Below are 21,304 nucleotides of genomic sequence, written 5' to 3' on the forward strand. Positions count from 1 at the left end.
TAACCAGTCTGTGATAGAGAAGGGTAACAGTAATAACCAGCCTGTGATAGAGAAGGGTAACAGTAATAACCAGTCTGTGATAGAGAAGGGTAACAGTAATAACCAGTCTGTGATACAGAAGGGTAACAGTAATAACCAGTCTGTGATAGAGAAGGGTAACAGTAATAACCAGTCTGTGATACAGAAGGGTATCAGTAATAACCAGTCTGTGATACAGAAGGGTAACAGTAATAACCAGTCTGTGATACAGAAGGGTAACAGTAATAACCAGTCTGTGATAGAGAAGGGTAACAGTAATAACCAGTCTGTGATAGAGAAGGGTAACAGTAATAACCAGTCTGTGATACAGAAGGGTAACAGTAATAACCAGTCTGTGATAGAGAAGGGTAACAGTAATAACCAGTCTGTGATAGAGAAGGGTAACAGTAATAACCAGTCTGTGATAGAGAAGGGTAACAGTAATAACCAGTCTGTGATAGAGAAGGGTAACAGTAATAACCAGTCTGTGATACAGAAGGGTAACAGTAATAACCAGTCTGTGATAGAGAAGGGTAACAGTAATAACCAGTCTGTGATAGAGAAGGGTAACAGTAATAACCAGCCTGTGATAGAGAAGGGTAACAGTAATAACCAGTCTGTGATACAGAAGGGTAACAGTAATAACCAGTCTGTGATACAGAAGGGTAACAGTAATAACCAGCCTGTGATACAGAAGGGTAACAGTAATAACCAGTCTGTGATAGAGAAGGGTAACAGTAATAACCAGTCTGTGATACAGAAGGGTAACAGTAATAACCAGCCTGTGATAGAGAAGGGTAACAGTAATAACCAGTCTGTGATAGAGAAGGGTAACAGTAATAACCAGTCTGTGATACAGAAGGGTAACAGTAATAACCAGTCTGTGATAGAGAAGGGTAACAGTAATAACCAGTCTGTGATACAGAAGGGTAACAGTAATAACCAGCCTGTGATAGAGAAGGGTAACAGTAATAACCAGTCTGTGATACAGAAGGGTAACAGTAATAACCAGTCTGTGATACAGAAGGGTATCAGTAATAACCAGCCTGTGATACAGAAGGGTAACAGTAATAACCAGTCTGTGATACAGAAGGGTAACAGTAATAACCAGTCTGTGATACAGAAGGGTAACAGTAATAACCAGCCTGTGATACAGAAGGGTAACAGTAATAACCAGTATGTGATAGAGAAGGGTAACAGTAATAACCAGTCTGTGATACAGAAGGGTAACAGTAATAACCAGTCTGTGATACAGAAGGGTAACAGTAATAACCAGTCTGTGATAGAGAAGGGTAACAGTAATAACCAGTCTGTGATAGAGAAGGGTAACAGTAATAACCAGTCTGTGATAGAGAAGGGTAACAGTAATAACCAGTCTGTGATAGAGAAGGGTAACAGTAATAACCAGTCTGTGATAGAGAAGGGTAACAGTAATAACCAGTCTGTGATAGAGAAGGGTAACAGTAATAACCAGTCTGTGATAGAGAAGGGTAACAGTAATAACCAGTCTGTGATAGAGAAGGGTAACAGTAATAACCAGTCTGTGATAGAGAAGGGTAACAGTAATAACCAGCCTGTGATAGAGAAGGGTAACAGTAATAACCAGCCTGTGATACAGAAGGGTAACAGTAATAACCAGCCTGTGATACCGAAGGGTAACAGTAATAACCAGTCTGTGATACAGAAGGGTATCAGTAATAACCAGTCTGTGATATAGAAGGGTAACAGTAATAACCAGTCTGTGATAGAGAAGGGTAACAGTAATAACCAGTCTGTGATAGAGAAGGGTAACAGTAATAACCAGTCTGTGATAGAGAAGGGTAACAGTAATAACCAGTCTGTGATAGAGAAGGGTAACAGTAATAACCAGTCTGTGATACAGAAGGGTAACAGTAATAACCAGCCTGTGATAGAGAAGGGTAACAGTAATAACCAGTCTGTGATAGAGAAGGGTAACAGTAATAACCAGTCTGTGATAGAGAAGGGTAACAGTAATAACCAGTCTGTGATACAGAAGGGTAACAGTAATAACCAGTCTGTGATACAGAAGGGTAACAGTAATAACCCGTCTGTGATAGAGAAGGGTAACAGTAATAACCAGTCTGTGATACAGAAGGGTAACAGTAATAACCAGTCTGTGATAGAGAAGGGTAACAGTAATAACCAGTCTGTGATAGAGAAGGGTAACAGTAATAACCAGCCTGTGATAGAGAAGGTTAACAGTAATAACCAGTCTGTGATACAGAAGGGTAACAGTAATAACCAGTCTGTGATACAGAAGGGTAACAGTAATAACCAGTCTGTGATAGAGAAGGGTAACAGTAATAACCAGTCTGTGATACAGAAGGGTATCAGTAATAACCAGTCTGTGATATAGAAGGGTATCAGTAATAACCAGCCTGTGATACAGAAGGGTAACAGTAATAACCAGTCTGTGATAGAGAAGGGTAACAGTAATAACCAGTCTGTGATACAGAAGGGTAACAGTAATAACCAGCCTGTGATACAGAAGGGTAACAGTAATAACCAGTCTGTGATACAGAAGGGTAACAGTAATAACCAGTCTGTGATAGAGAAGGTTAACAGTAATAACCAGTCTGTGATAGAGAAGGGTAACAGTAATAACCAGTCTGTGATAGAGAAGGGTAACAGTAATAACCAGTCTGTGATACAGAAGGGTAACAGTAATAACCAGTCTGTGATATAGAAGGGTAACAGTAATAACCAGTCTGTGATACAGAAGGGTAACAGTAATAACCAGTCTGTGATACAGAAGGGTATCAGTAATAACCAGTCTGTGATATAGAAGGGTATCAGTAATAACCAGCCTGTGATACAGAAGGGTAACAGTAATAACCAGTCTGTGATAGAGAAGGGTAACAGTAATAACCAGTCTGTGATAGAGAAGGGTAACAGTAATAACCAGCCTGTGATACAGAAGGGTAACAGTAATAACCAGTCTGTGATACAGAAGGGTAACAGTAATAACCAGTCTGTGATACAGAAGGGTATCAGTAATAACCAGTCTGTGATATAGAAGGGTAACAGAAGGGTAACAGTAATAACCAGTCTGTGATACAGAAGGGTAACAGTAATAACCAGTCTGTGATACAGAAGGGTAACAGTAATAACCAGTCTGTGATAGAGAAGGGTAACAGTAATAACCAGTCTGTGATAGAGAAGGGTAACAGTAATAACCAGTCTGTGATACAGCAAGGAAGGGTAACAGTAATAACCAGTCTGTGATACAGAAGGGTAACAGTAATAACCAGTCTGTGATACAGAAGGGTATCAGTAATAACAGTAATAACCAGCCTGTGATAGAGAAGGGTAACAGTAATAACCAGTCTGTGATAGAGAAGGGTAACAGTAATAACCAGTCTGTGATAGAGAAGGGTAACAGTAATAACCAGTCTGTGATACAGAAGGGTAACAGTAATAACCAGTCTGTGATAGAGAAGGGTAACAGTAATAACCAGTCTGTGATACAGAAGGGTAACAGTAATAACCAGTCTGTGATACAGAAGGGTAACAGTAATAACCAGTCTGTGATACAGAAGGGTAACAGTAATAACCAGTCTGTGATACAGAAGGGTAACAGTAATAACCAGTCTGTGATAGAGAAGGGTAACAGTAATAACCAGCCTGTGATAGAGAAGGGTAACAGTAATAACCAGTCTGTGATAGAGAAGGGTAACAGTAATAACCAGTCTGTGATAGAGAAGGGTAACAGTAATAACCAGTCTGTGATAGAGAAGGGTAACAGTAATAACCAGTCTGTGATAGAGAAGGGTAACAGTAATAACCAGTCTGTGATAGAGAAGGGTAACAGTAATAACCAGTCTGTGATATAGAAGGTTAACAGTAATAACCAGTCTGTGATAGAGAAGGGTAACAGTAATAACCAGTCTGTGATAGAGAAGGGTAACAGTAATAACCAGCCTGTGATATAGAAGGGTAACAGTAATAACCAGTCTGTGATAGAGAAGGGTATCAGTAATAACCAGTCTGTGATACAGAAGGGTAACAGTAATAACCAGCAGAAGGGTAACAGTAATAACCAGTCTGTGATAGAGAAGGGTAACAGTAATAACCAGCCTGTGATAGAGAAGGGTAACAGTAATAACCAGTCTGTGATAGAGAAGGGTAACAGTAATAACCAGTCTGTGATACAGAAGGGTAACAGTAATAACCAGCCTGTGATAGAGAAGGGTATCAGTAATAACCAGTCTGTGATACAGAAGGGTAACAGTAATAACCAGTCTGTGATACAGAAGGGTAACAGTAATAACCAGTCTGTGATACAGAAGGGTAACAGTAATAACCAGTCTGTGATACAGAAGGGTAACAGTAATAACCAGTCTGTGATAGAGAAGGTTAACAGTAATAACCAGTCTGTGATAGAGAAGGGTAACAGTAATAACCAGTCTGTGATACAGAAGGGTAACAGTAATAACCAGTCTGTGATAGAGAAGGGTAACAGTAATAACCAGCCTGTGATACAGAAGGGTAACAGTAATAACCAGTCTGTGATACAGAAGGGTAACAGTAATAACCAGCCTGTGATACAGAAGGGTAACAGTAATAACCAGTCTGTGATAGAGAAGGGTAACAGTAATAACCAGCCTGTGATAGAGAAGGGTAACAGTAATAACCAGTCTGTGATAGAGAAGGGTAACAGTAATAACCAGTCTGTGATAGAGAAGGGTAACAGTAATAACCAGTCTGTGATAGAGAAGGGTAACAGTAATAACCAGTCTGTGATACAGAAGGGTAACAGTAATAACCAGTCTGTGATAGAGAAGGGTAACAGTAATAACCAGTCTGTGATATAGAAGGTTAACAGTAATAACCAGTCTGTGATAGAGAAGGGTAACAGTAATAACCAGTCTGTGATAGAGAAGGGTAACAGTAATAACCAGTCTGTGATACAGAAGGGTAACAGTAATAACCAGTCTGTGATAGAGAAGGGTAACAGTAATAACCAGTCTGTGATACAGAAGGGTAACAGTAATAACCAGCCTGTGATACAGAAGGGTAACAGTAATAACCAGTCTGTGATAGAGAAGGGTAACAGTAATAACCAGTCTGTGATACAGAAGGGTAACAGTAATAACCAGCCTGTGATAGAGAAGGTTAACAGTAATAACCAGTCTGTGATACAGAAGGGTAACAGTAATAACCAGTCTGTGATAGAGAAGGTTAACAGTAATAACCAGTCTGTGATAGAGAAGTGTAACAGTAATAACCAGTCTGTGATAGAGAAGGGTAACAGTAATAACCAGTCTGTGATAGAGAAGGTTAACAGTAATAACCAGTCTGTGATAGAGAAGGGTAACAGTAATAACCAGTCTGTGATATAGAAGGGTAACAGTAATAACCAGTCTGTGATAGAGAAGGTTAACAGTAATAACCAGTCTGTGATACAGAAGGGTAACAGTAATAACCAGTCTGTGATACAGAAGGGTAACAGTAATAACCAGTCTGTGATACAAAGGGTATCAGTAATAACCAGTCTGTGATACAGAAGGGTAACAGTAATAACCAGTCTGTGATAGAGAAGGGTAACAGTAATAACCAGTCTGTGATATAGAAGGGTAACAGTAATAACCAGCCTGTGATAGAGAAGGTTAACAGTAATAACCAGTCTGTGATAGAGAAGGGTAACAGTAATAACCAGTCTGTGATACAGAAGGGTAACAGTAATAACCAGCCTGTGATAGAGAAGGGTAACAGTAATAACCAGCCTGTGATAGAGAAGGGTAACAGTAATAACCAGTCTGTGATAGAGAAGGGTAACAGTAATAACCAGCCTGTGATATAGAAGGGTATCAGTAATAACCAGCCTGTGATGAGGGATATGTCAACAGTCCTTCCTCCTGATTCATTTCTCCTTCCTTCTTTCCCTCTACCTGTCCGTGTGTTCCTCAGTGAGCATGCCGGCCAGTGAGAATGAGTCAGTGAATACTGACGCCACTCCAGCAGGAGATATGGAGGGAGAGACCTGCTGTACCCGGCTAGCGTAAGTACCTCAACCCACCCTCACCCTTTCTACACTTACAGTCTCCCGTCTCACCTATTAGCTAACCCCCATTTTCCCTTAGCCACACTCACCCTACCTCAAACCTGCACTCGCCCTCCCTTACCCTTCCACCTCCTTCCTCCCCCCTCCCTTACCCTTCCTCGCCCTCCTCCCCCTCCCTTAACAATTCCTTCCCCTTCCTTCCCCTTCCTCACAGTCCCTTACCGTTTCTCCCCCTCCCTCCCCCTTCCTCCCCTCCCTTACCCTTCCTTCCCCTCCCTTACCATTCCTCCCCCTCCCTCTCATCCTTCCTGTCCCTTCCTCACCCTGACTCTCATCCTTCCTGTCCCTTCCTCCCCCTGACTCTCATCCTTCCTGTCCCTTCCTCCCCCTGACTCTCATCCTTCCTGTCCCTTCCTCACCCTCACTCTCATCCTTCCTGTCCCTTCCTCCCCCTCCCTCTCATCCTTCCTGTCCCTTCCTCCCCCTGACTCTCATCCTTCCTGTCCCTTCCTCCCCCTCCCTCTCATCCTTCCTGTCCCTTCCTCACCCTGACTCTCATCCTTCCTGTCCCTTCCTCCCCCTCCCTCTCATCCTTCCTGTCCCTGCCTCCCCCTGACTCTCATCCTTCCTGTCCCTGCCTCCCCCTCCCTCTCATCCTTCCTGTCCCTTCCTCCCCCTCCCTCTCATCCTTCCTGTCCCTGCCTCCCCCTGACTCTCATCCTTCCTGTCCCTGCCTCCCCCTCCCTCTCATCCTTCCTGTCCCTGCCTCCCCCTCCCTCTCATCCTTCCTGTCCCTGCCTCCCCCTCCCTCTCATCCTTCCTGTCCCTGCCTCCCCCTCCCTCTCATCCTTCCTGTCCCTGCCTCCCCCTCCCTCTCATCCTTCCTGTCCCTGCCTCCCCCTCCCTCTCATCCTTCCTGTCCCTGCCTCCCCCTCCCTCTCATCCTTCCTGTCCCTGCCTCCCCCTCCCTCTCATCCTTCCTGTCCCTGCCTCACCTGCAGCTATTTAAAGCTCTTATTTCTCTCCTCTCCTCCTTGGAACATATGATTGATTTTCTCCACAACTCTCTTGTTGATTTTCCACCTGCCCTTCACTTTGACATGAAAGGTTTCCTTCACCTGCAAATTCTAACTCCTGTCTTTACTTTGACATCACTCTTTCTTTCCTCCTCTCTCAGTGATCTAAGGTATTTATCATTTCCTCTCCAACGATTATCCTTTCTTTATTCTGTCTTTTCTGTTTTCCCCACTTTCTCTCCTTTCTCTCCTTTGTTGCTGTTGCAGCGTATTCCTCCTCTTCTCTCCTCCGGGAGCTGCGATGAAGGGATGATTCACGCATGCCTCTATTCACACCTTTATTCAAGCGGTCTCTCTCCTAATTCTTCTTCTTCATTTTCTTCTTCTTCTTCATTTTCTTCTTCTTCATTTTCTTCTTCTTCTTCATTTTCTTCTTCTTCATTTTCTTCTTCTTCTTCATTTTCTTCTTCTTCATTTTCTTCTTCTTCATTTTCTTCTTCTTCTTCATTTTCTTCTTCTTCATTTTCTTCTTCTTCTTCATTTTCTTCTTCTTCATTTTCTTCTTCTTCATTTTCTTCTTCTTTTTCTTCATTTGTTTTTCTTCTTCTTCATTTTCTTCTTCTTCTTCTTCTACTTTTACTCAAGGCCACACTAGAGCGGTTGATTTCCCCTGGCCCTGCTCTTCACATTCTCTCATTCATAACAACTGCTGAGACACACACACACACACACACACACACACACACACACACACACACACACACACACACACACACACACACACACACACACACACACACACACACACACACACACACACACACACACACATGAAAGCACTGAATCATGTACAAACACATACACACACAAACATACACACACATTGTAAAATGGCGCCGATAGAGAGGGCTGCCTTGCTTCTAGTACTGCTAGATGACATGTTAGATAATGCTGCACTGTCGGATCTAGAAGCATTTCGCTCCACTCGCTTTAACATCTGCTAAGCACGTGTGACCAATAAAATGTGCTTTCGATGTTTTATTTTTTTAAACACACACACACTCAGGTGAACTACACATCATACATATTTTCTGCTGCCCATAGTATTAGAATGACCAAGACTACGGAATCAAGACTTCTACACTATTATCCCAGACTGTTATCAGACAGACAGTAGACCATTAGAGCTCTGTGGTCGGATGGTAGATTTTCTCCCTATCGATTCTATTTCTATGTTGTAGACCCATCGTCCTGGCACTATGTCGTTCTCTGTTTTCACTGTCTATCTGATTCTACCATCGTTGTTGTTGTTGGTGTGGCCCAAGGCTCAGACACACAGCACACAGCAGGTAGACTAGACCCATCAGTGTCAGACACCATAGACTCCACATCTTGACTCTGTGCCTCAGATCATTTGTCACTGTGTATACAAGCCGCAGGGTTAGACAGCTTCAATGTCAATAACATCTCAATGTACTGTACATCCCTGTAAAGAAGGAGGTACAGGAGGGCTCAGCTCTCAGACAGTGTTACCAGGAAGTAGGTGTAGGAGGGCTCAGCTCTCAGACAGTGTTACCAGGAAGCAGGTGTAGGAGGGTTCAGCTCTCATAGTGTTACCAGGAAGTAGGTGTAGGAGGGCTCAGCTCTCAGACAGTGTTACCAGGAAGGAGGTGTAGGAGGGCTCAACTCTCATACAGTGTTACCAGGAAGCAGGTGTAGGAGGGCTCAACTCTCATACAGTGTTACCAGGAAGCAGGTGTAGGAGGGCTCAGATCTCAGACAGTGTTACCAGGAAGAAGGTACAGGAGGGCTCAACTCTCATACAGTGTTACCAGGAAGCAGGTGTAGGAGGGCTCAACTCTCAGACAGTGTTACCAGGAAGCAGGTGTAGGAGGGCTCAACTCTCAGACAGTGTTACCAGGAAGCAGGTGTAGGAGGGCTCAACTCTCAGACAGTGTTACCAGGAAGCAGGTGTAGGATGGCTCAGCTCTCAGACAGTGTTACCAGGAAGCAGGTGTAGGAGGGTTCAACTCTCAGACAGTGTTACCAGGAAGCAGGTGTAGGATGGCTCAGCTCTCAGACAGTGTTACCAGGAAGCAGGTGTAGGAGGGCTCAGCTCTCACAGTGTTACTAGGAAGGAGGTGTAGGAGGGCTCAGCTCTCAGACAGTGTTACCAGGAAGCAGGTGTAGGAGGGCTCAGATCTCAGACAGTGTTACCAGGAAGGAGGTGTAGGAGGCCTCAGATCTCAGACAGTGTTACCAGGAAGCAGGTGTAGGAGGGCTCAACTCTCATACAGTGTTACCAGGAAGCAGGTGTAGGAGGGCTCAGCTCTCACAGTGTTACCAGGAAGCAGGTGTAGGAGGGCTCAGATCTCAGACAGTGTTACCAGGAAGCAGGTGTAGGAGGGCTCAGATCTCAGACAGTGTTACCAGGAAGCAGGTGTAGGAGGGCTCAGATCTCAGACAGTGTTACCAGGAAGCAGGTGTAGGAGGGCTCAACTCTCACAGTGTTACCAGGAAGCAGGTGTAGGAGGGCTCAGCTCTCAGACAGTGTTACCAGGAAGCAGGTGTAGGAGGGCTCAGATCTCAGACAGTGTTACCAGGAAGCAGGTGTAGGAGGGCTCAGATCTCAGACAGTGTTACCAGGAAGCAGGTGTAGGAGGGCTCAGATCTCAGACAGTGTTACCAGGAAGCAGGTGTAGGAGGGCCGCCGCGGTCCGGGCGGGGGAGGGCCCCCATCGGTCCGGGCGGGGGAGGCCCGCCCACAGTGTTACCGGGCGGGGGAGGGCCCGCCCACAGGCCGGGAGGTGTAGGAGGGCCGCCCGCGGTCCGGGCGGGGGAGGGCCAGCTCTCGCAGGTCCGGAGCAGGTGTGGGGGCTCGACCGGCAGGAAGCAGGTGTAGGAGGGCTCCGCTCTCACAGTGTTACCAGGAAGCAGGTGTAGGAGGGCTCCGCTCTCACAGTGTTACCAGGAAGAAGGTGTAGGAGGGCTCAGCTCTCAGACAGTGTTACCAGGAAGCAGGTGTAGGAGGGCTCAGCTCTCAGACAGTGTTACCAGGAAGCAGGTGTAGGAGGGCTCAGATCTCATAGTGTTACTAGGAAGCAGGTGTAGGAGGGCTCCGCTCTCACAGTGTTACCAGGAAGCAGGTGTAGGAGGGCTCAGCTCTCAGACAGTGTTACCAGGAAGTAGGTACAGGAGGGCTCAACTTTCAGACAGTGTTACCAGGAAGGAGGTGTAGGAGGCCTCAGATCTCAGACAGTGTTACCAGGAAGCAGGTGTAGGAGGGCTCAGATCTCAGACAGTGTTACCAGGAAGCAGGTGTAGGAGGGCTCAGATCTCAGACAGTGTTACCAGGAAGGAGGTGTAGGAGGGCTTAGCTCTCACAGTGTTACCAGGAAGCAGGTGTAGGAGGCCTCAGATCTCAGACAGTGTTACCAGGAAGCAGGTGTAGGAGGGCTCAGATCTCAGACAGTGTTACCAGGAAGCAGGTGTAGGAGGGCTCAGATCTCATACAGTGTTACCAGGAAGCAGGTGTAGGAGGGCTCAGATCTCATACAGTGTTACCAGGAAGTAGGTTTAGGAGGGCTCAGATCTCAGACAGTGTTACCAGGAATGAGCTGTAGCAGGGTGTGTTCACCCCAAATGGCACCCTATAACCTATGTAGTGCACTAGATTATTAGACATTTATGGTTCCATTTGGGACAGTGAGTCTAAAAAGACAACTGGTTTGTGATACATCCTGAGAGGGAAGTTCATATTACACCTGACAGCTTGTTTTTCTACCATTTGTTCTGGTTAGGTTGGTTCTGTTAGCCTCTGATCTTGGGTCAGTTGACACTAACATTGCAGTGCAGTTTGTATAGGCACTGTGTCTGTCAAGGCTGATCTGGGGCCAGTGGTTTGATGGTGGGCTGAAGGGGGACAGGGGAAATGAATGGGGTGTAATGGGCTGTGTCTGACAGCACCTCTCTAATGGCCGACTGGCCCCACACTACCGCTTTGTCAAACACACAGCCACGCGGAAGCAGGTACACACACAAACGCACTTACGGAAGCGGATACACACCCACACACACACACACACACTAGCCTGGCCAGCAAAAAGCAAGTGATGCTTGTCTCTCTCCAGCTAGCAGACCTCTGGGTAGTTTAGATGAGTGTATACTGTTCAGTGCACCAGGACCGTAGGACCATTCACACACACATGCTCTTTCACAAATGTTCATCAATGGCCCTGGTAGAGGATATCTATTCCCATAATGCCTCTTCAGCATGTTTATGTTACAGTCAGAGATGGTGCCAACTGATCTGTCTCAAGGCCAGAACACATGGCTATATCTATCCCGAACACTGTCCAGTCCCACTAAAACACAGTAGCGCTGTTACTACACACACTAGCATTGCTGTTGAGACAGAAACAACTAGGCTGGTCTAAAATGACGCCCATGCCACCCTATTCCCTATATAGTGCACTACTCTAGAGCCCTATTCCCTATATAGTGCACTACTCTAGAGCCCTATTCCCTATATAGTGCACTACTCTAGAGCCCTATTCCCTATATAGTGCACTACTCTAGAGCCCTATTCCCTATATAGTGCACTACTCTAGAGCCCTATTCCCTATATAGTGCACTACTCTAGAGCCCTATTCCCTATATAGTGCACTACTCTAGAGCCCTATTCCCTATATAGTGCACTACTTTAGACCAGAGCCCTATTCCCTATATAGTGCACTACTGTTGACCAAAGCCCTATTCCCTATATAGTGCACTACTGTTGACCAGAGCCCTATTCCATATATAGTGCACTACTTTAGACCAGAGCCCTATTCCCTATATAGTGCACTACTTTTTTACCAGAGCCCTATTCCCTATATAGTGCACTACTTTAGACCAGAGCCCTATTCCCTATATAGTGCACTACTTTAGACCAGCACCCTATTCCCTATATAGTGCACTACTTTAGACCAGCGCATGCATATAGTAGTGAACTATATGAGCCAAACACACCAGCAGGATCTCTGGTAACATATGGTGATAGTACCAACAGTAGCTGAATCTGGTAACATATGGTGATAGTACCAACAGTAGCTGAATCTGGTAACATATGGTGATGGTACCAACAGTAGCTGAATCTGGTAACGGGAGGTCCCAGTGCGCTGGCAGGTGAGGTACCAACAGTAGCTGAATCTGGTAACATATGGTGATAGTACCAACAGTAGCTGAATCTGGTAACATATGGTGATAGTACCAACAGTAGCTGAATCTGGTAACATATGGTGATAGTACCAACAGTAGCTGAATCTGGTAACATATGGTGATAGTACCAACAGTAGCTGAATCTGGTAACATATGGTGATAGTACCAACAGTAGATGAATCTGGTAACATATGGTGGTAGTACCAACAGTAGCTGAATCTGGTAACATATGGTGATGGTACCAACAGTAGCTGAATCTGGTAACATATGGTGATAGTACCAACAGTAGCTGAATCTGGTAACATATGGTGATGGTACCAACAGTAGCTGAATCTGGTAACATATGGTGATAGTACCAACAGTAGCTGAATCTGGTAACATATGGTGATGGTACCAACAGTAGCTGAATCTGGTAACATATGGTGATGGTACCAACAGTAGCTGAATCTGGTAACATATGGTGATGGTACCAACAGTAGCTGAATCTGGTAACATATGGTGATAGTACCAACAGTAGCTGAATCTGGTAACATATGGTGATAGTACCAACAGTAGATGAATCTGGTAACATATGGTGGTAGTACCAACAGTAGCTGAATCTGGTAACATATGGTGATGGTACCAACAGTAGCTGAATCTGGTAACATATGGTGATAGTACCAACAGTAGCTGAATCTGGTAACATATGGTGATAGTACCAACAGTAGCTGAATCTGGTAACATATGGTGATGGTACCAACAGTAGCTGAATCTAGTAACATATGGTGATAGTACCAACAGTAGCTGAATCTGGTAACATATGGTGATAGTACCAACAGTAGCTGAATCTGGTAACATATGGTGATAGTACCAACAGTAGCTGAATCTGGTAACATATGGTGATAGTACCAACAGTAGCTGAATCTGGTAACATATGGTGATAGTACCAACAGTAGCTGAATCTGGTAACATATGGTGATGGTACCAACAGTAGCTGAATCTGGTAACATATGGTGATAGTACCAACAGTAGCTGAATCTGGTAACATATGGTGATAGTACCAACAGTAGCTGAATCTGGTAACATATGGTGGTAGTACCAACAGTAGCTGAATCTGGTAACATATGGTGGTAGTACCAACAGTAGCTGAATCTGGTAACATATGGTGATAGTACCAACAGTAGCTGAATCTGGTAACATATGGTGGTAGTACCAACAGTAGCTGAATCTGGTAACATATGGTGATAGTACCAACAGTAGCTGAATCTGGTAACATATGGTGATAGTACCAACAGTAGCTGAATCTGGTAACATATGGTGATAGTACCAACAGTAGCTGAATCTGGTAACATATGGTGATGGTACCAACAGTAGCTGAATCTGGTAACATATGGTGATAGTACCAACAGTAGCTAAATCTGCCAGCCAGGACCAGACCAAGATAGAAAGGAATCTATGAAGCCCTCCTCTCATCTTCTCACCTCTTCTCCCTCCTTCTCAAATCTCCTCCCTCCTCACCTCTCCACTCCTCCCTCTTTCTCACCTCTCCTCTCCTCCCCTCCCCTTTTTGTCCCTGAGACACCCGTGGTCCATGTTGTCATGTTGTCTTGTGCTTCGTTATGTTGTATGTTCTGTATGTATAATCCATTCTGTTTTTCCTTCCAGAAATAGAATCTCCAAATCCAAGTTCAGGTTAGTACATATGATGTCATCACATCGCTGATTCCTCCCTTTCTCTCTTTCTCCCTTTCTCCCTTTCTCCCTTTCTCCCTTTCTCTCTCTCTCTCTCTCTCTCTTTCTTTCTTTCTTTCTTTCTTTCTTTCTCTCTTTGTCTCTTTCTCCCTTTCTCTCTCTCTCTCTCTTTCTTTCTTTCTTTCTTTCTTTCTTTCTTTCTTTCTCTCTTTCTCTCTCTCTCTCTCTCTCTCTCTTTCTCTCTTTCTTTCATCCCTTCTGGCTGCTGGATGGACCTGTATGTGTGTGTGAGTGTGCGTGCGTGCGGGTGTACTGTACCAGTCAAAAGTTTGGATACACCTATTCATTCAAGGGTTTTTCTTTATTTTACTATTTTCTACATTGTAGAATAATAGTGAAGATATCAAAACTATGAAATAGCACATATGGAATCATGTAGTAACCAAATATATTTTATATTTGAGATTCTTCAAAGTATCCACCCTTTGCCTTGACAGCTTTGCACACTCTTGGCATTCTCTCAACCAGCTTCATGAGGTAGTCACCTGGAATGCATTTCATTTAACAGGTGTGCCTTGTTCAAAGTTAATTTGTGGAATTTCTTTCCTTCTTAATGCGTTTGAGCCAATCAGTTGTGTTGTGACAAGGTAGGGGTGGTATGCAGAAGATATCCCTATTTGGTGAAGGACCAAGTCCATATTATGGCAAGAACAGCTCAAATAAGCAAAGAGAAACGATAGTCCATCATTACTTTAAGACATGAAGGTCAGTCAATACGGAAAATGTCAAGTACTTTGAAAGTTTCTTCAAGTGCAGTCGCAAAAACCATCAAGCACTATGATGAAACTGCCTCTAATAAGGACCGCCACAGGAAAGGAAGACCCAGTTACCAGCCTCAGAAATTGTAGCCCAAATAAATGCTTCACAGAGTTCAAGTAACAGACACATTACAACATCAACTGTTCAGAGGAGACGGTGTGAATCATGCCTTCATGGTCGAATTGCTGCAAAGAAACCACTACTAAAGGACACCAATAAGAAGAAGAGACCTGCTTGGGCCAAGAAACACGAGCAATGAACATTAGACTGGTGGAAATCTGTCCTTTTATTTTCAACAGGACAATGACTCAACACAACTCCAGGCTGTGTAAGGGCTATTTGACCAAGATGGAGTGCTGCATCAGATGACCTGGCCTCCACAATCACCAGACCTCAACCCAATTGAGATGGTTTGTGATGAGTTGGACCTCAGAGTGAAGGAAAAGCAGCCAACAAGTGCTCAGCATATGTGTGAACTCCTTCAAGACTGTTGGAAATGCATTCCAGGTGGAGCTGGTTGAGAGAATGCCAAGAATGTGCAAAGCTGTCATCAAGGCAAAGGGTGGCTACTTTGAAGAATCTAAAATCTAAAATATATTTTGATTTGTTTAACACATTTTTGTGTCCCATGTGATGTGCACCTTGTTCCTTGTTCCTCTATCAATGTGTGCCATGACATGCCGACACAGAATCATGTACCTGTAGTTTCCATGACAATCACAATCAGGGAAGGTTCCAGAATAAAGATTCATTCCAAAAGCTGAAGTTGCGGAGCCAATAGAATGCATGGTAGAATTAATGACGATTCATTTATCTTCCAGGTGAGGTCCCTATTGGTCCCTTGCCAGACACTTCTCAGATAGCCCGTTATTGTTTTCAGCGTCTGTGTCCCAAATGGCACCCTATTCCCTAAATAGTGCACTACTTTTATGGGCCCTGGTCAAAAGTAGTGCCCCACATAGGGAATAGGGTACCATGTGGGATGTAACCAGTGTTATTCTGTCCATTGCTGTTATGTTATCTATCTCTGGTGTAACATTAGTGCTCTACAGACTCTTATGAATCATGTCAGGAGACAGTGGGCTCTAAACCACCTGTTGGTCTTAGTTGAACCGCTGCCTAATGTCCCCTTCACAGCTCCTCTCCTTTCTACTGCTCATCCCTCCCCTGAGAGACTGACTCCCTGCTCTGTTTCAAGACACAGTCCAACGTTCTCCAGCCTGCTGCACTGCTGCATGTCATGATCATTTGTTCACTTACAGAAACTGAGAAAATATTGCTCTTCTTCCTCTCCTCTTCCTCTTTTCTTGCTCTCCTCTTCCTCTCATCTTCCTCTCCTCTTCCTTTTCCTCTCCTCTTCCCTCCTCTTCCTCTCCTCTTCCCTTGCTCTCTTCTTCCTCTCCTCTTTGTCTCCTATTCCTCTCTTCTTCCTCTCTTCTTCCTCTCTTTTTCCTCTCCTCTTCCTCCTCTCTTCCTCTCCTCTTCCTCTCTTCTTCCTCTCCTCTCCTCTCCTCTTTCTCTCATCTTCCGCTTCCTCTCCTCTTCCTCTTCCTCTTCATCTCCTCTTCATCTACTCTTCCCTTCCTCTTCCTCTCCTCTTCCTCTCCTTTTCCTCTTCCCTCTTCCTCTCCCCTTCCTCTTCCCTTCCTCTCCTCTTCCCTCCTTTTCCTCTCCTCTTCCCTTCCTCTCTTCTTCATCTCCTCTTCCTCTCCTCTCCTCTTCCCTCCTCTTCCTCTTCCTCTCCTCTTCCCTCCTTTTCCTCTCCTCTTCCCTTCCTCTCTTCTTCCTCTCTTCTTCCTCCTCTCTTCCTCCTCTCTTCCTCCTCTCTACCTCTCCTCTTCCTCACTTCTCCATCTTTCCCCTTCCACTTCCTTTCTTCTTTTTCTCCTCTTTCTCTCCCCCCTCTCTTTCCCTCTGTCTGTCTTTCTCCCCTTCTCTCCTCTTTCTCTCTCTCTCTCTCTCTCTCTCTCCCTCCCTACAGTCGGTACTCACGGCGGTGGAACCGTCTGTGTCGTCGTAAGTGTCGAGCGGGGGTCAAATCCAGTGTGTTCTATTGGCTGGTGATCTTCCTGGTCTTCCTCAACACTCTAACCATCGCTTCCGAACACCATAAACAGGCTGACTGGCTCACAGATGCCCAAGGTACTCACACATCAATACCACCTTCAGAACACCATAAACAGGCTGACTGGCTCACAGAGGCCCAAGGTACTGACACATCAATACCACCTTCAGAACACCATAAACAGGCTGACTGGCTCACAGAGGACCAAGGTACTCACACATCAATACCACCTTCAGAACACCATAAACAGGCTGACTGGCTCACAGAGGACCAAGGTACTCACACATCAATACCACCTTCAGAACACCATAAACAGGCTGACTGGCTCACAGATGCCCAAGGTACTCACACATCAATACCACCTTCAGAACACCATAAACAGGCTGACTGGCTCACAGATGCCCAAGGTACTCACACATCAATACCACCTTCAGAACACCATAAACAGGCTGACTGGCTCACAGAGGACCAAGGTACTCACACATCAATACCACCTTCAGAACACCATAAACAGGCTGACTGGCTCACAGAGGACCAAGGTACTCACACATCAATACCACCTTCAGAACACCATAAACAGGCTGACTGGCTCACAGAGGACCAAGGTACTGACACATCAATACCACCTTCAGAACACCATAAACAGGCTGACTGGCTCACAGAGGCCCAAGGTACTGACACATCAATACCACCTTCAGAACACCATAAACAGGCTGACTGGCTCACAGAGGACCAAGGTACTCACACATCAATACCACCTTCAGAACACCATAAACAGGCTGACTGGCTCACAGAGGACCAAGGTACTCACACATCAATATCACCTTCAGAACACCATAAACAGGCTGACTGGCTCACAGAGGACCAAGGTACTGACACATCAATACCACCTTCAGAACACCATAAACAGGCTGACTGGCTCACAGAGGACCAAGGTACTGACACATCAATACCACCTTCAGAACACCATAAACAGGCTGACTGGCTCACAGAGGCCCAAGGTACTGACACATCAATACCACCTTCAGAACACCATAAACAGGCTGACTGGCTCACAGAGGCCCAAGGTACTGACACATCAATACCACCTTCAGAACACCATAAACAGGCTGACTGGCTCACAGAGGACCAAGGTACTGACACAACAACAGCAGCTCAAGTTCCAGTTCATTTTATTTCATTATCTCAGCACCATAGTGTATTGTACATTATCTGGTACATATAGTACTATAATACAATCACTTATCTTAAACAACTCAATAACAGGAGTTTATTTCTCCTGACTGCGACACAGAGTTTGCTACCATTGGCACATACTGAGTCCCAAGGTACAGAGACAACAACACAGAGTAACATCTGTAACATCATTTATATAAAATATTCTTATTCACATACACGAGTGGAGGGAGCCATGATGGTTCAGAGATATGTTTGGTTTACTTCTGAACTGGTCTTAGTATCCTGCTTACACACTGCTCACCAACTCACATTCTTCCCAGATTTGTTGTTCAATTCTTTGTTGTAATTTCTCTTCCTCTCTCCTCAGAGTAGCCAAAATATCTTGATTAAATCATCTCTGTTGTTTAGACTTTATCATTTCTGTCCTCCTTCTTTTCACCTCTCTCCTTTATCCAATACGCTGTTGGTTTCTACACCTCACTAATCCTAAAGTAATTGTCTAGTGAAAATAATCGGACTTTTAAAAGTTAGTATTCTGGGCCTCCCGAGTGGCGCAGCGGTCTAAAGCACTGTATCGCAGTGCTAGCGGCGTTACTACAGACCCGGGTTCATTCCCGGGCTGTGCCACAACTGGCCGTGGCCGGGAGTCCCATTGGCCCAGCATTGTCCGGGTTAGGGTAGGGTTTGGCTTTCCTTGGCTCATCATGCTTTAGCGACTCCTTGTGGTGGGCTGGGTGCCTGCAGGCTGACACCGTCGTCAGTTGTACGGTGTTTCCTCCGACACATTGGTGCGGCTGGCTTCCGGGTTAAGCTGGCGGGTGTTAAGAAGCGTGGTTTGGCGGGGCGTGTTTCAGACGAGGTGAAATCGGGGGGAAAAAATACAACAAATATAAACATAGACAGTACCAGTCAAAAGTTTGGACACACCAGGTCATTCAAGGGTTTTTCTTTATTTTTACTATTTTCTACATTGTATAATAATAATGAAGACATCAAAACTATGAAATAACACATATGGAATCATGTATTGTAGTAACCCAAAAAAGTGTTAAACAAATCAAAATCTATTTTACACTCTCCAAAGTAGTCACCCTTTGCACTGATGACCGCTTTTCACACTTTTGGCATTCTCTCAAACAGCTTCATGAGGTAGTCACCTGGAATACATTTCAATGAACAGGTGTGCCTTGTTCAAAGTTAATTTGTGGAATTTCTTTCCTTCTTAATGCGTTTGAGCCAATCAGTTGTGTTGTGACAAGGTAGGGGTGGTATACAGAAGATAGCCCTATTTGGTGAAGGACCAAGTCCATATTATGGCAAGAACAGCTCAAAGAAGCAAAGAGAAATGACAGTCCATCATTACTTTAAGACATAAAGGTCAGTCAATACGGAAAATGTCAAGTACTTTGAAGGTTTCTTCAAGTGCAGTCGCAAAAATCATCAAGAGCTATGATGAAACTGGCTCTCATGAGGACCGCCACAGGAAAGGAAGACCCAGAGTTACCTCTGCTGCTGAGGATAAGTGCATTAGAGTTACCAGCCTCAGAAATAATGAATTGCACCTCAGGTTGCACCTCACAGAGTTCAAGTAACAGAAACATCTCAACATCAACTGTTCAGAGGATACTGCGTGAATCAGGCCTTCATGGTTGAATTGCTGCAAAGAAACCACTACTAAAGGACACCAATAAGAAGAAGAGACTTGCTTGGTCCAAGAAACACAACCAATGGACATTAGACTGGTGGAAATCTGTCCTTTGGTCTGATGAGTCCAATTTTGAGATTTTTGGTTTCAACCGCCGTGTCTTTGTGAGACAGATTTTCTCTGCATGTGTGGTTCCCACCGTGAAGCACGGAGGAGATGTGATGGTGTGGGGGTGCTTTGCTGGTGACACTGTCAGTGATTTATTTATAATTCAAGGCAAACTTAACCAGCATGGCTACCACAGCATTCTGCAGCGATATGCCATACCATCTGGTTTGCGCTTAGTGGGACTGTCATTTGTTTTTCGACAGGACAATGACCCAACACACCTCCAGGCTGTATAAGGGCTATTTGACCAAGATGGAGAGTGATGGAGAGCTGCATCAGATGACCTGGCCTCCACAATCACCAGACCTCAACCCAATTGAGATGGTTTGGGATGAGTTGGACCGCAGAGTGAAGGAAAAGCAGCCAACAAGTGCTCAGCATGTGTGGGAACTCCTTCAAGACTGTTGGAAAAACATTCCAGGTGAAGCTGGTTGAGAGAATGCCAAGAGTGTGCAAAGCTGTCATCAAGGCAAAGGGTGGCTACTTTGAAGAATCTCAAATATAAAGTATATTTTGATTTGTTTAATCCTTTTTTGGTTACTACATGATTCCATATGTGTTATTTCATAGTTTTGATGTCTTCACTATTATTCTACAATGTAGAAAATAGTAATGAAAAACCCTTGAATGAGTAGGTATGTCCAAACTTTTGGCTGTTACTGTATATAAATAAGTCAATATTATGTTAACTCATAGCCAAATAATGTTTTTGACTCATCCTATACTCATATTTAAAGCTAAAGCATAAATTGGACAAAAAAATCACCTCAAACTTACTGTATGTCTCAAACAGACCGTTTCAAAAGTGCTTGCTATAGGAGGATGAGCTGGCCAATCAGCGGTCTACTTGCATTAATAATTTTAATGACCGGAATACGCCCACACCATTCTGTTGTTGGGGTACGACCACACCATTCTGTTGTTGGGGTACGACCACACCATTCTGTTGTTGGTGTACGACCACACCATTCTGTTGTTGGGGTACGACCACACCATTCTGTTGTTGGGGTACGACCACACCATTCTGTTGTTGGGGTACGACCACACCATTCTGTTGTTGGGGTACGACCACACCATTCTGTTGTTGGGGTACGACCACACCATTCTGTTGTTGGGGTACGACCACACCATTCTGTTGTTGGGGTACGACCACACCATTCTGTTGTTGGGGTACGACCACACCATTCTGTTGTTGGGGTACGACCACACCATTCCAACACAGAAAAGCTTCTTTATAACGAACTTAATGACCTTTTCTGTAAGGAAAACAATTTCACTCAATTCTAGGTCATATTCCATATAAATCTGTAAATACTGGACAGTTACTTTAAGATATATAAACCCTCACCAACCTCTCTCCCTCTCTCTCTCGCCTCCTTTCTCTCTCTCTCGCTCTCTCTCTCTCTCTCTCCCCTTTCTCTATCTATCTCTCTCTCCCCCTTTCTCTATCTCTCTCTCTCTCTCTCTCTCTCTCTCTCCTCTCTCTCTCTCTCTCTCTC

General features: G+C 44.6%; 1 protein-coding gene across 2 annotated transcripts in view; it reads left to right on the forward strand.

Moving 5' to 3' along the window:
• Positions 1–21,304, forward strand: part of cacna1c (calcium voltage-gated channel subunit alpha1 C) — a 587,915-nt gene that overhangs the window by 458,093 nt on the left and 108,518 nt on the right. For both annotated transcript variants that reach the window (XM_082977959.1, XM_082977960.1), the window contains exons 10-12: positions 5,950–6,040; positions 13,903–13,929; positions 16,730–16,890. In XM_082977959.1, the coding sequence (XP_082834085.1) occupies positions 5,950–6,040; positions 13,903–13,929; positions 16,730–16,890 (279 nt within the window). The remainder of the gene's footprint in view (positions 1–5,949; positions 6,041–13,902; positions 13,930–16,729; positions 16,891–21,304) is intronic.

The sequence above is a fragment of the Salmo salar genome, chromosome 07, assembly GCF_965601325.2.
Source record: "Salmo salar chromosome 07, fSalSal1, whole genome shotgun sequence".
Classification (NCBI taxonomy): domain Eukaryota; kingdom Metazoa; phylum Chordata; class Actinopteri; order Salmoniformes; family Salmonidae; genus Salmo; species Salmo salar.